This window comes from Megalops cyprinoides, chromosome 2 (assembly GCF_013368585.1).
Source record: "Megalops cyprinoides isolate fMegCyp1 chromosome 2, fMegCyp1.pri, whole genome shotgun sequence".
NCBI lineage: Eukaryota > Metazoa > Chordata > Actinopteri > Elopiformes > Megalopidae > Megalops > Megalops cyprinoides.
Window position 1 is genome coordinate 45461645 of NC_050584.1, and position 12656 is coordinate 45474300.

At 43.9% G+C, this 12656-nt stretch overlaps 2 protein-coding genes across 2 annotated transcripts in view; both read left to right on the forward strand.

The window, feature by feature from the left end:
• Nucleotides 1-1197, forward strand: cart1 (cocaine- and amphetamine-regulated transcript 1). Its single transcript, XM_036522658.1, has 3 exons — nucleotides 1-206; nucleotides 664-747; nucleotides 982-1197. Exons 1-3 carry the CDS (start codon nucleotides 78-80, stop codon nucleotides 1087-1089), a joined length of 321 nt encoding a protein of 106 aa, XP_036378551.1. The 5' UTR covers nucleotides 1-77; the 3' UTR covers nucleotides 1090-1197.
• A 1342-nt stretch (nucleotides 1198-2539) lies between these two features.
• The window catches only part of map1sa (microtubule-associated protein 1Sa), a 32810-nt gene continuing 22693 nt past the window's right edge, over nucleotides 2540-12656 (forward strand). The window contains exon 1 of the mRNA XM_036521001.1: nucleotides 2540-2699. Within this exon, the coding sequence (XP_036376894.1) occupies nucleotides 2543-2699 (157 nt within the window). The 5' untranslated portion in view covers nucleotides 2540-2542. The remainder of the gene's footprint in view (nucleotides 2700-12656) is intronic.

The following is a 12656-nucleotide window of genomic DNA, read 5'->3' on the forward strand; positions in this document are numbered from 1 at the left end:
GGACTCTTTCCCCCAACCAGCCCACTCCTAACCCTCTCTTCGCCACATCTGAGATCCAGAACCCCTGTCTGTGCACCATGGTCAGTGGGCGACTTCTGCTCCTGGGCATTACCTGTGCCATGCTCATCCTTTTGGCTCGGTGTGAAGACTCGCTGGAAACTCGCTCTCCAGAGGACCCCTTCAAGACACAGGAAGAGAAGGAACTGGTAAGGCTATATTGTTTTCTGAACAGGGTACATGTATGTCTTAGACATTATTTGGTTGATTTAATTGCATTTGTGTTCACTATTTTGTGGATTTTCATAATTGTTAGATTTTCATTGTTGAAATATTTTGTCTCCCCACATTATCCCAAGGCTTTTTTTGTTCAAATGTAAAATGAATTTTTGTCTCGGCACAACACACAATCTGTTGACAACACAAAGTATCTGTCTTTGTCTGACTTTATCTGTCTTTAATATGAAGTGATCTGGCATACATTGGAAAAACAATGCATACGCAAATATACCACTCCTTAGGATAAGGAAAGGAAAAGTGAATGTAGTCAGAATTAACAAATGCATGCACAATGACATGCAACCTCACACAATGTATTTAGGCTTGCAAACACATTTGTGCAAAAGGTGTAAGCAAAGATGTACTAATTATCCTTCATTCTTGCAGATTGAAGCCTTACAGGAAGTTCTTGAAAAGCTGAGGAACAAGCAGATGCCAGTCACAGAGAAAAAGCTGGGCTGGGTTCCCTCGGTAAGATTGTGAAGGGTAAAATGTTTTGTCTGTCACTGATGAATTTATTTACGCTCAGTCCAAATGTCCAAATTATGAAAGTGTTGCAGGAAAATCTTTGAAAACCTATCTGAGAAAACAACTGCCCGCACAACAGCTGAAGCGAGACTGAACACAGATGTTTGATGGGTGATGTTGACCTTTTTTTTTTTTTTTTTTGCTGCAAAAATACTCGTTTTTATCATTTCTATTTAGTGTGATGCAGGTGAGCAATGCGCCCTACGCAAGGGGGCGAGGATCGGGAAACTGTGCAGCTGTCCACGAGGAACGTCCTGCAATTTCTCCATCCTGAAGTGCTTGTAGCGAGACTTATCTCAAATGGTTGTCCTCACCGCTGAGACGGAGCAGAACAAATAACTGGAGGCTGCTTTCAAAACAGTTAGCCCAGCAGCCCCCTTCAAATTCCAATTAAGAAGGATATGCTGCATTGACATAAATTATATCAGTTTGTCATTATTCTGCTATTATTTTCTTTTCTCAATGTAAAACTCACTGAATTAAATAAATACATATATGGTTTGTAAAAACTTAGACTTGCTGTGGTGTCTTTTACAAGTATAATCTATAATTTGAGTGATAAAGTGACATTTAATCTGATGGGAGCATGAACATGCATGTTCCTATTCTCACGGTTATGATACGTTTTTTCTCCTGCCCTTTAATTAGTACTATATTGACACAGGAAGTCAGAATATTTTATTCATAACAACAGTAATGCAAATATTTAAATAATGACCATATATATCTCTGTTTACTAGCCTAAATATCAGATGAGGTGAACTAGGTACGGACATGTAATTCATCAGGAAAAGCCAATGGCCTCTCTAAATGTGCATTTTGAATCTTTTCCATACACGCTTAAGATTTACGCCTATTTGGACACTCAGGTGTGAAGAAGGAAATTATCATTATATAGAACTGGTCACTATTCGTGCTTCCTTATCATTATACACTTGAACAACGGCAACAACATCTAAACCAGGCTAGAAAATTCTATTTTGCGTGGGTGTAGAACGTTCAGTTCCACCCCGTCTTCAGCAGAATCAAAGTTCACCACATGGAGGCACTATCTAGCCAAAGAAAAAAGATCATCCTCATTCACAGATCTTCCTTGCGCACGGGTTGTATTTGTATAGGCTATATCTTTTCCCTAATAAATAAAGCATTGTACTACTTGGTTTGTGCATCTTAATTGGTTCCAATTATTTATTTTTTTCACTACCAACTGCAAGTGTGATTGTAAATGCTGGGTTATTTTCTGAAAGGCTTGATGTGTTGTGTACCAGCAAAGCACTTTCAAAACACATTTTTCTGTCGTCGTCTTGGCTGTGGTAATGATAAAATGGAGAAAACACTGAGTGAAAATGACTCAGATTTGAAAAGCTGTCCAGGCATTTGCAGGAACGAAAACATCATTTTACTTATTTTTATTTGTCTAAACGTTATATGTATCTATCTAAAATTGTTTGGATCGTGTAGCGAATCGCTAACGTGAAAAAACGTTATTCTTTACGATTTCTAGTTAGTAAGGCGCCATTCACATAGGAAATCGGTTATCTAACTGCATCAGTGTTGATTTCTTAAAATAATATTCCGCAAATGCTAGCTGACCAGAGAGCGTTACCGTTAACTCGTTAAAAGTAGTCTGATTTCGCGGGACTTTGATTGGTCACGTCAAATGCCAATCGATAGGCGTCCGCCCCTTATAATAATGTGCAGCACTTCATGTATGACATCATTAGCCGAAGTTTTCAACATGGCGACAGAACAGACTGAAGAAATTGAAGCGATGGAAAATTCGAACCGAGTTTCCCATCCTGGGTTTAGCAATGACAAATATTCTCTGCTTGTAATTGTCGGCGAGCACAGTCGGCCCGGTCTTGTGGACTATGTGGTTGCGGAGATAGAAAGAGGTAAATTGCCTTGTGTACCTTAAGAATTAACGTCGACCCGCGCTTTCCCCCGACTTGTATGAATTCATACATTTTTCCAGGCTTGGCTTGGTGGCCAGTTAGCGTGCTGGCTAGGTTGGCAAGCAGAACAGGTGACGTTGCTAACACGTTAGCAAGCAACAGTAGCTTGGCGCTGGGTGGTGCAGGGGTATGGTTTTCCAAAAGCAAGTAGTTATCTGATGTTAGCTATCTACTGATGCTCGTATGGAGCTAGCTAGCTGGTTATCTCATTGGTAATGACAGTTTACCAAAATGGGCATATATCCAGCTAGTGTCTTTCGACATGAACAAGATTTTATAAACTCAAAAACGATAGCGTGCCTAAAAATTCGGCATGGATACAGGGTCCTTATAAAGGGGGACAGGGGAGAAGGCAGTCTTGAGTGGTGTTCGCTGCTTAGTTAACGTCCGATAGCTAAAAATTTTGTCATTGAAATAATTCTGAGTTGTATGAGTCAGTCAAGTATGGGAATCGGTTGTTAAGGCGACTCTAACGTTAAGCACAGACTTTGATAAAAATTTAAAACCGTTGTCATGCTGGCTAACTAGCTAAAGCAAAAAGAGATGGTGTGAAGCTTATGCATGGTGTTATGATAAACGGATTATCCAGAGGGCATGCTGTTTTGGTGTGTGCGTGTTACTCTTGACTTATCTTGATCTGTTGCTTGCCAGCCACTGTTTGCTGTATTTAGTGACTTGACTGTCTTGGTAAGTTTAGGCATAATTTAAAACGATGCGAACTAACTTGCATGCTAGTAGCGTTGCCCACAAAGAAGTTGTAGCGGGGTGTAGTCCAGCGGCGAGATATGTTTGGTGGAAATTATCTGATCATAAGAGCAGTTGTATCAACAAGCATCACAGCTGCATATGATAGGTAGCAAACCTAACCTATATTAGGGGTGACATTTTTATTATATTCACGATGGGGATTTGACATAGTAATTTGTGGTGATTTCCAACGTGTAGAATGCTGTATTCACTCATCAAAAAGGCATTTGTGTTGTAAATGCAGGCAGTATAGGTACAGTATGTGTCTTGTTAGCTATTTTAGCTAACGTCGCCCTCTTTGTGTCTGAATAGATGCCTCAGTAAATCGCTGGAGCTAAGTACGTTCACATATTTGCCGCACCCACTTTAGAATAATCATAATAAAATTACCGATTATACGTCGGTAAACAGTACACCCACAAAACGTGGCGGTGCTTTACCGACTTATCAGAAATATCGCCAATAAGCGAAAGAAAACCAGTAGTTTTCTTCGCCAGTACGTGTGAAAACTTGGGACCTGGGTTCAGGATTTAGTTGTATGACTATCTTGTATAACTAACCTGCTTACTACTGAAATAGTTGGCTAGATGCGTGTAAGATCATACGCATAGGATACTTTATCTGGTTGTAAAGTCTCGCAGTGGGTGTCGTTTGCATGAATGTAGCTACAGGAAATGCTTTATATATGAATGTTTTTTTTTCTAGAATGATATGAGTTTGCACCATCGTATATAACAGTATTTCTGGTATAATATGACTTAATGAATGTCTTGGATTTAAAACTCATTTGTTCTGAAATCTAGAGTCGCAGTGGTTAGTTAGTTTACTGGAGCTCCATTGCGTTCCGAAGTTCGGTTGTAAATGAAATGGGCGAGGGCAAATAACCCTTGACTGGTATGCTAACCCAGTCAAATTACTTTGCCACCCCTCGAGAGTATTTTTTTTTCTAAGATATATTTTCCCTGTTTATTTCCCTTTGGCCTCTGTGTTCTGTAACTAACGTTAACCAAGTCGTTACGGCTGGCTTCAGAGGAATTGCGGATGGATTTCTGTGATTATAGGGCAGTGTCTAGTGTGGTGGTCAGAACTCTGGAGTCATGACCTGAAAGGCTGTTGGTGTGAATCATTGCGGGGTGACTACTGTTCTGCCGCTGACCAATGTAATTTACGTCCGTTTGCACAGTGAAAATCCAGCCCTAGACCTGGATCAAAGTATGTGAAAGAAGTAAGACTGCAAGTCTTCCTGAATAACGCTGTCTACTAAAAAAGAATTGAATTGAAAAGAATTGAAGTGAGGTAATGTGTCACTGGGCATCAGCAGTGATAGACTAATGTGATATTGGTATTGGGCCACCACTAGTTTTGCCTGGCAGGATCAGACGATCACATTTGGAAATCATTATTACATATTGTACTATAGAAATAATAAACAATCTTATAAATCCGCATGCTCATCTTTGACATGGCATATAATTACATATTTGTGGGTAGGGGGTAGCATGTAATAGGCTGATTCTAGCATGTTCCTTTGATTTTTTTTTTTTTCAAATTGAAGAGAAAAGCTCAAAGCTGGGTGGGATTTGTGTGCCCGTGGCTCCAGCTTTAATGTGTAGCTTTAAGCAAGTACACAGATGTAGTGTTGAAAGCATATTTACTGCTGTATCTGCAGCAATGGCTCATACTTAAAGTAAGGAAATTCTCGCTGTGGTGGAAGGCTAGGGTAGATTTGATATGCGAGTCTCGTGAGTTAGCACATTCGGTGTGCTCGTTTGCAGGGTCTTTGTGGTAGAACGTGTTTCGCTGGTTGCGTACAGAAAATCCTTAGCTGTCATTTTCCCCCTGATTAGCCCTGAGATGGCGTTTTTGTGCTGAGCTCATGTTATAATGAGAGGAGGAGAGACAGCATGGCTGCCTGCAGACTCGCCCGCGGCGGGAAGGCCAGGCGCAGGCTCACCATCTGCGTGAGCAGAGGAGGCAGACTGCGGGGCGACGTGACACTGCTTTTATTAACTGACTAAAGCTCACAGAACCTGTAGAATTGGTTTGATGTGAGAAACCCCTGGGAGATTTAACGGCAGCTGTGGGAAAGTACAGTGTTGAAATATTTTGAGTGCTCTGAGACTCAGAACTGGGATTGATATGTCAGCACAGATGAGTCTTAATTGGATGAACGTCTTGGCAGATCCTGTTTTCTTTTTATGAGAGGTGTGATGTTGTGGAGAAACGTTTAGCTTCTGAGGGGTGTTTTGTGCTCATGTGTTTGACTTCTCAGTGGTCCGGAGAGAGCGCTGTACACACTCAGTGGAAGGGCAGTGCTGGTGGTCTCTGCTTGAGGAGTGATCGGACCTCAGCGTGATATCCCTGAAGGCAGGGAGCATTGCAGGCTCCCAGGTCTCTTATCCTGGCAGCTAAGTAATTGTATCTAATTGTAAATGTCTCTGTACATTGAGGAAGTTTTGTTGCACGCTGCATTTTTTTTTCCCTCCCCAGCCCAAGTTTTTAACGCATGATCATAACGTTCATATCAGTGACTAAGACATTGGTCAGAGTACGTTTTGGTTTCGGCACGGTGCTGTAAGTGTTGTTTTTGATTCAAACTGCCCTCAGTCAGTCCCGTGTGTTAATGCGTGGCTGTGGGCAGGGAGCTGAAGCTTAGCGCCTCTGGCTGCAGAGGAAGGGCAATAAATTTAACAGCAGACATGAAAAGCACGTCCATGCTGCAGAGTATGAATAATGCAGGCTAGTTTCTTCAGCATGGCTTAAGCTGTGCTGGAGAACAGGAACATCTCCTTTATAGGTCCTTGCATGTTTCCTTCAGACCTGCCTCACCCACTCAAGGCCTAGTCATGCGTGTAGCCCGGCAGCAGCCAGTGAGGAGCTGAAGGGGGTAGGGGATCTCTGCTGTGTGTTCACTGAGCCACCAGACACAGGGGTGCCGCTCAGACACCTTGGCTCCCGGACTAGCCTTGGCGGCACCGATATGCCTCCGTATCTCAGCGTGAAGCCGAGGGACGTCCAATTGTGTGGCCTCCGCAGCCTATGTGTTGCTAGCCTTGATGCATTGCATCCGTCTCCTCCATTGCAATTTGGGTATATGGAAATCTTCCCTCAGGTTTTACTTGATATCCCATGCTGTGCTGCTTTTGAAAGAGTACATGTCCATTGACCTGTAAAATATGTATTTTCTTATCAAATGCCTATCAGTTTTGGTGTGTGATCACTGGAGCTATTGAAAGGTACTTTGACAGCAGAGAAAGCATCAATGGCTGTGTACATATTGTACAACTCTGACAAGGATTAATAAAAATATTGCAAACTGCAGCTGTTCACTTGTCACCCAGTTGGCTAACTCATTGTATGCAAAATAAACAGTTGTGAACTCATTTTATGCTTCTCTTTGGTGTAGTTGTATACAGCAGCATATATAATACCCTCTGTTAAAACAACATCATGGCTAGGTGCTGGGATGGAAAGTGAGGCAAGCCGTGTGATCAAACCTGTCTAGGTTTCAACATGGCTCCAGCTTGCCACATTTATGTCAGTTGAAAAATGGTAACATGGCTTCCACACCAACAGTTGAATTTACATGGGTGTGACAAAGGGCTGCATTCCATTATACCAGTGTTTCTCAATCATACTCCTGGAGCCTCCGTGTCCTGCATATCTTCAGCCTATCCTTGCTCCAAACACACCTGATTGAAATAATTAACATGCTCTTTATTAAATCAGGTGTGTTCGGCTAATCAAAAGTGCCACTGATGAGTTCGGTCAGGTAGGTAGAGCAGGGAAAGATGGAGAATGTGCGGAGTAGGGGGCCCCAGGAGCAGGATTGAGAATCGGTGCATTATACTAAATTGTGCCACTCCACTATAGCCCCTCGCTGTAACCATGCAAATTTCATGTCACGTTTTCCCATCTTGGTAAAATTTCTGCCGTGTTTCTTGGCAGCCTGTTCCTCACCAGGGTACAGTAGCTTCAGATCAAGCCATGGACCCACCCCAAAGGCATGGACACACGTATGCTGCCATGTCCTGGTATGAAAACACAGTGCAATTAACGTGGCTCTCACAAATGAATTATAGAACGCAATTTTTGTTTCGCGAGACGTGCAGTAAGGTTTCTGCCTGTTGCTGAGAGACATGGGCACAGAGCTGTTTGTGTGTGTGCACGACTCTGGGTGTGTCTTGCAGATGGTCGGCTCTGCCAGTGTGCCATTGAAAGTGAGCGTCTAAAGTCCAGTCTCTTTGTTTGTTCAAGGGAAACGTGAAGACAGGAGAACTCAGTGCGTCTGGCCAGCTGACACTTTCTAGCAGAGTGAAGAGATCCTGTTACCCTCTGTCTCCCCTGCTGTGCTCTCTATCTGTCCTCCCCCCTCTGTGTCCTCAGTCCGCATTCCACCCTTTGATGCAGGCTGTGTCTGACATGGCGCACACATCCTCTCAGCTACACAGTTCATCGTTTCCTCTTCTTCCTGATCCATGATAGGGGGGTGATTCTTTTTCATTGAGTCACTGAGTGGGGGGAAGAAATCCCCTCTGAGATCCCTGCTTTGTTTAAAGATAAAACCTGTGTCTGAAAGGAAATGACAGTAACACACATGCCCAGACGCACGCAGGCGTACTCTTAACACATGGAGAAACTCCCTCGCTTAATTCGAGTTTCAGATTAAACGCAGCTTAGTGTAAAATCCATTTACTTTTATTCGTGTGTTTTGATGGCTGATTGAAATTTCTGTGATTTATTTCAGATCTCATTCTTTCTGGGTTCCAGTTTATTCACAGTATATAACCAACAATCGCTTTCAGCCACGGCTCCCACAGGTTCATATTTTAGTGTGGGGCTTGGGAGTAAAAGTCTAAGCGACAGCTTTGCGAATTATGGTAGTCATGCTAAGGAATGCTTTTGTTTACCTCCTCACGGCCTGACCGTGGAAAATAACACCCTGGAAAATGAAGCTTGTCTCTGACAGGCGCCTTGTGTGGGCAGTGTTCAAGAGGGCTACAGTATGCAACTGCTGCCAGGACACGAGTAGGGGGTTGCAGGAAAGTGGTGAGCATTGCACAGATGGTGCGCCAGTTGGTTTAGCACTGTGCATTCCTGTGTGTGTGTGTGCGTGTGCGTGCGCGTGTGTGTGTGCGTGCGTGCGTGTGTGCGCGTATGTGTGTGTGTTGCCGGGATGTATGCTTTCTGTGACCTGTATTGGGTTTCCTCTGTATAAACTCAACAGTAGGCTGATCCCACTCCAGTCCAGCCAAGTACATCTTATTTAATTTCCCCCTCCTGTTAGCAGTGGCCTGAGCCCGTGCAGCTGCTCATTCATTATCTCCATAAGAGAGAGCTCTGTGTTTGAGAACCCGCTCTGAAGAACCCATCCGCTGCCCCACTCCAGTGTGCTCCTATGGAGAGGCCGCTTTCATTAAGCATAGCTGTGTGCGGGAGGGGCGGTCCTGTGTGTATGTGCATATGTCCGTATAATGTGCTGCAGCAATGGGGTTACATTCACCTGGTCCAGACTGTGTGTGAGGGCGGGAAGCCTATTTCAAAGGCTCAGTGCAGAGCTAAGATCCGTTGAGAAAAATGCCATGCATTTTCATTTGACTGCCACCATAAACTGTAAATGAGTATTCTAAACAGCAGGGAAATAAAATTCCAGTTTAAACAGTACATTGTGTCTTATGGTAGGAAATGCTGTATGACTCTGAGTATGACTGTGGTACCATCTTAAAACTTTTTTGAGTGGGCATGCCTTCACTTGATAGAACCTAGATGGTGACACCTTAACAGTCTGAAGTCACCTGGAGTGTCCTCTGTTTCCACACCACCATGGTCTATCAGTAGATTCAGCAGCCTTAACAATACAAGTATGGCTGCCACTTCAGGCTTGAAAAAATGTTGTGCAGACATGCACACGCATCATTTTGTAGCCTACCTGTGTCCCACGTTGGGTCTGTAGCCGTTAGATTGAGGAATTTGTAGCCTGGAAGTGTATGCAGTGTTAGTATGTGGGCAAGCTGTTCTACCAGGCCTGGTTTCAGGCCTATTGATAATACAGAACATCACTGAACTTTGAATCACTCCAGGTTTACCAGTTGCTAAGCTCTCACCACTGCTTCATAAATATTACATTTTATACTTTGAAGACATTTATAGAAGCCTTGAGTTATATAACTTACATTTGCTTTTGGTGATATCTCTACAGTGTATGCTTTCAGAAAATGGAAATGGCACAGCTGCCAATTGCAGCACTAGAGTGTATTTTTGAATCTGTTCTTGTATGTTGATTCGTCAGCTTTTTTGTTTGTAGGGTGTGTTAATTGCAGTTCCCTCGAGTCCCAGCTGTTGCAGAAGCAGCTGTGTACTGGTGTGTTCCTTGATTGGCACAACAAATTGTAATGCGGTTCTACCAGGGTCTGGACCTGTCATGGTCTCTGCACGAGATCAGTTCCAGTCAGCGAGCAGCCGTCTCTGAAATATGAGCAAAAAAGCAGAACGACATTTAACTGAACTCGAAAATGGACTTGAAACTGAAGCTCCTTGTAGATACTTTCCTTCTCTGGAAAGAAATTTACATGCTGAGAAGGTAGTTCAGCCAAGTGGTTCCTGGGACTGAGATGGGGAAATGCTAGTCTGCAGTTGAATTCCCCTGTCGGCCGTTTTTCTGTTGACACCACAGTGGGAATTTTCAGGTCTTATAAATCGCAGCTCATTATACTGTGCACAGTACCTCTCTGCTATCTTTTTTCCCCACTAAAGTGCCATACCATGAAATAGTTTCTGACCCAGTAACTTACCTGCTGCTACTTGGGATGAAGACCGTGGATGGAGCTGATGAAGGACATACTCTGTAGCACATGTAGTTTAATGACATCACATTTGATTGCTAGATTTTCGTTGAAGTCTCCTGTTATAAAGATATATTGTCTTGATGCAGAGTTGATGAACTCTGCATTTGCAGTTTTGTCAAAGAACTGTAGCTGCTTCTGCACCTCAGTGCACTGCTGATGTTTACTTGTTGGGAGGCGAAGGAGACCATGTATGAGAATATTCTTCATGTTTCCCCATGATTGTCTTTGGCAGGCCCCTGCATTGTGTGAGTGCTCTCTGAGTTTATGCTCCTCTCTATAGCATTTCACCAGCTTTCTGGTTGTGCACAGTAGGCAGGCATTTGTTGTTGTTGTTCATTTTTCAGTGGAACTTTTGGGAACCTTTCATTGCAAGCAGTATCTGACTGCATGTACTTGCACCCCCATGTTCACCACCTAGCTAGTCTCCATACTCAAGGAAAATGTTAGTGCTGAAAGTAGCAGTTTTACTGTATGATCCACAGTTTTCCTTCTGAAATGTGGTTTGTTTAACTTCTTGGCATTCCCCTTATTTGCAGCAAGTATGTGAGAGCCTGTACCACAAGACTGAAATGGACCTGGCTCCAGCGACTGTATTCCCAGGACCAAAATCCCTACCCTTATTTCAATGCAGAGTCTTTCAGTTCAGATAAGAGCCACATGACCACTTCTTCACGTCAGGTATGAGAGAGCGGGTGATGGTAACAGGAAGTGAATAGCAAGGCCTTGTGTCACCACAGCAGCAGGGCAGAACGCACAGGACGATGAACAGTGGCAGTGTGGGTTAGTGTTCCAGGGGAGCCTACGGTGGGACTGCTGCCACCCTTGTCTCATCAGGGAACACTTGTGCGGACTGTGGAGAGAGCTTATGACAGTGAGGTCAGGCCTATATTCGTCCTAGCCAGACAGTGGGAGAGGTTGCTTCCTCTTTCTTCATCCTCCTCTTTCCTCTTGTAAAGAGATCAGTGGGAGGGAGGATTCAGATGTTGTTTACTCACTGAGCTCAGTCATCCTTATAAGAGCTTTAGTGCTTGCAGCATGTGTTCACACACTGATGGTTACAATTGATAACGGTGACAAGTGTGATAATATCACTGGTCCATCTTGGTTGTGGATATGTTGTGGGGATGTGCACTGTGGAATTGCTTTTCCACATGAGCGTGTCACCTTTATTTAGCTCGGCAGAAGTCATCTCTGGTTATTCTGTTGTTGCTGAGGTACTTGGTCGTTATTATTAGCTTGGCTTCCTGTTACCTCACAGCACCAGCACACTGAGCCTGAGACCAGCTGCAGCTTCTACCTCTGCTCTCTGCTGCGGCTGCTCTGCTGCTTGCCAGGGTTTGGGGGTGGTGGGGGAGAGGGCTTGGGAGGGGCGGTGTGTAGTACACCAAGTCCCTGTTTATGAATTCTTTAGGCTCTTCTATGCAGGTCTGCTCTTCCGTGCTCTCCTGCTGGTAAAGCGAATTATCTGCCTTTAATGCAGGTAATTCCCAGGCCTTAACGCTTAATGCTTCGACCGCAGTGCCCCTCGATCTGCTGCCCTTTGCGGTAGCCCGCCTATCTTTATTCGCCCGTGCCACACAGGCCCTTGAGCGCGGATTTGTTTAAGGTGCGGAACGCGCGCATTTGGTGTCCTGGACCTCAGGGAGATGAATTATCGTGGGCAGAGCAGCCTCTGGTGAGCAGTGTTATTTACAGTTGTTACAGAATTGCTGGGATCCAATGGAAACGCGGGGCTGTCTCAGTTCCACCCTGAAATTCCGAGCGCCGTGTTCCTGAGCGGAACATTGCAGGGTGTGGAGGACCGCATCTCAGGGTGTCAGACTCAGCAGCTCCTTTTATGTCCATAATGAAGGTTCATTATACACTTAGAGTCCTTCGCTAATTTGCTGTGGAGAAGCTTCGAATACAGTCCTGCAGTGCATGGAACTCCTATGCAGCAAGTCCATTTTTGCTAGGGGATTAAAATATAACATTTATCTAAAACAATACTTAGACAGTAGCCTCCCTATTAGCAGCATCATATGGGTCATTGAATTCAATTTCAGAATGTGTGAGGGAGATTAACACAAAATCATCTTCATTCAGATGTGTGTCAGGGGCTCCTCATATATGAGTGCTCTCTCTATGCGCATATGCACGTATTTACTGGTAAACGTCATCTTATTGCAGGACCGTTTACAGTAATGCCACGTAAAACCACAAATGTCGTTCTAAAAATGTCAGTCCCATCCATTGCATTACATTATTGGCATTTATCGGAGCAACTCATGTTATCCAGAGCTTATCTAGAGCAACTTGCACAAGC

Excerpts from the sequence above, each read along its gene's own strand:
- cart1 (XM_036522658.1), top strand. The coding sequence starts at position 78 with ATGGTCAGTGGGCGACTTCTGCTCCTGGGCATTACCTGTGCCATGCTC. Across the intron at positions 207-663 it reads CACAGGAAGAGAAGGAACTG|ATTGAAGCCTTACAGGAAGT; the intron begins GTAAGGCTATAT and ends TCATTCTTGCAG. Across the intron at positions 748-981 it reads AGCTGGGCTGGGTTCCCTCG|TGTGATGCAGGTGAGCAATG; the intron begins GTAAGATTGTGA and ends ATTTCTATTTAG.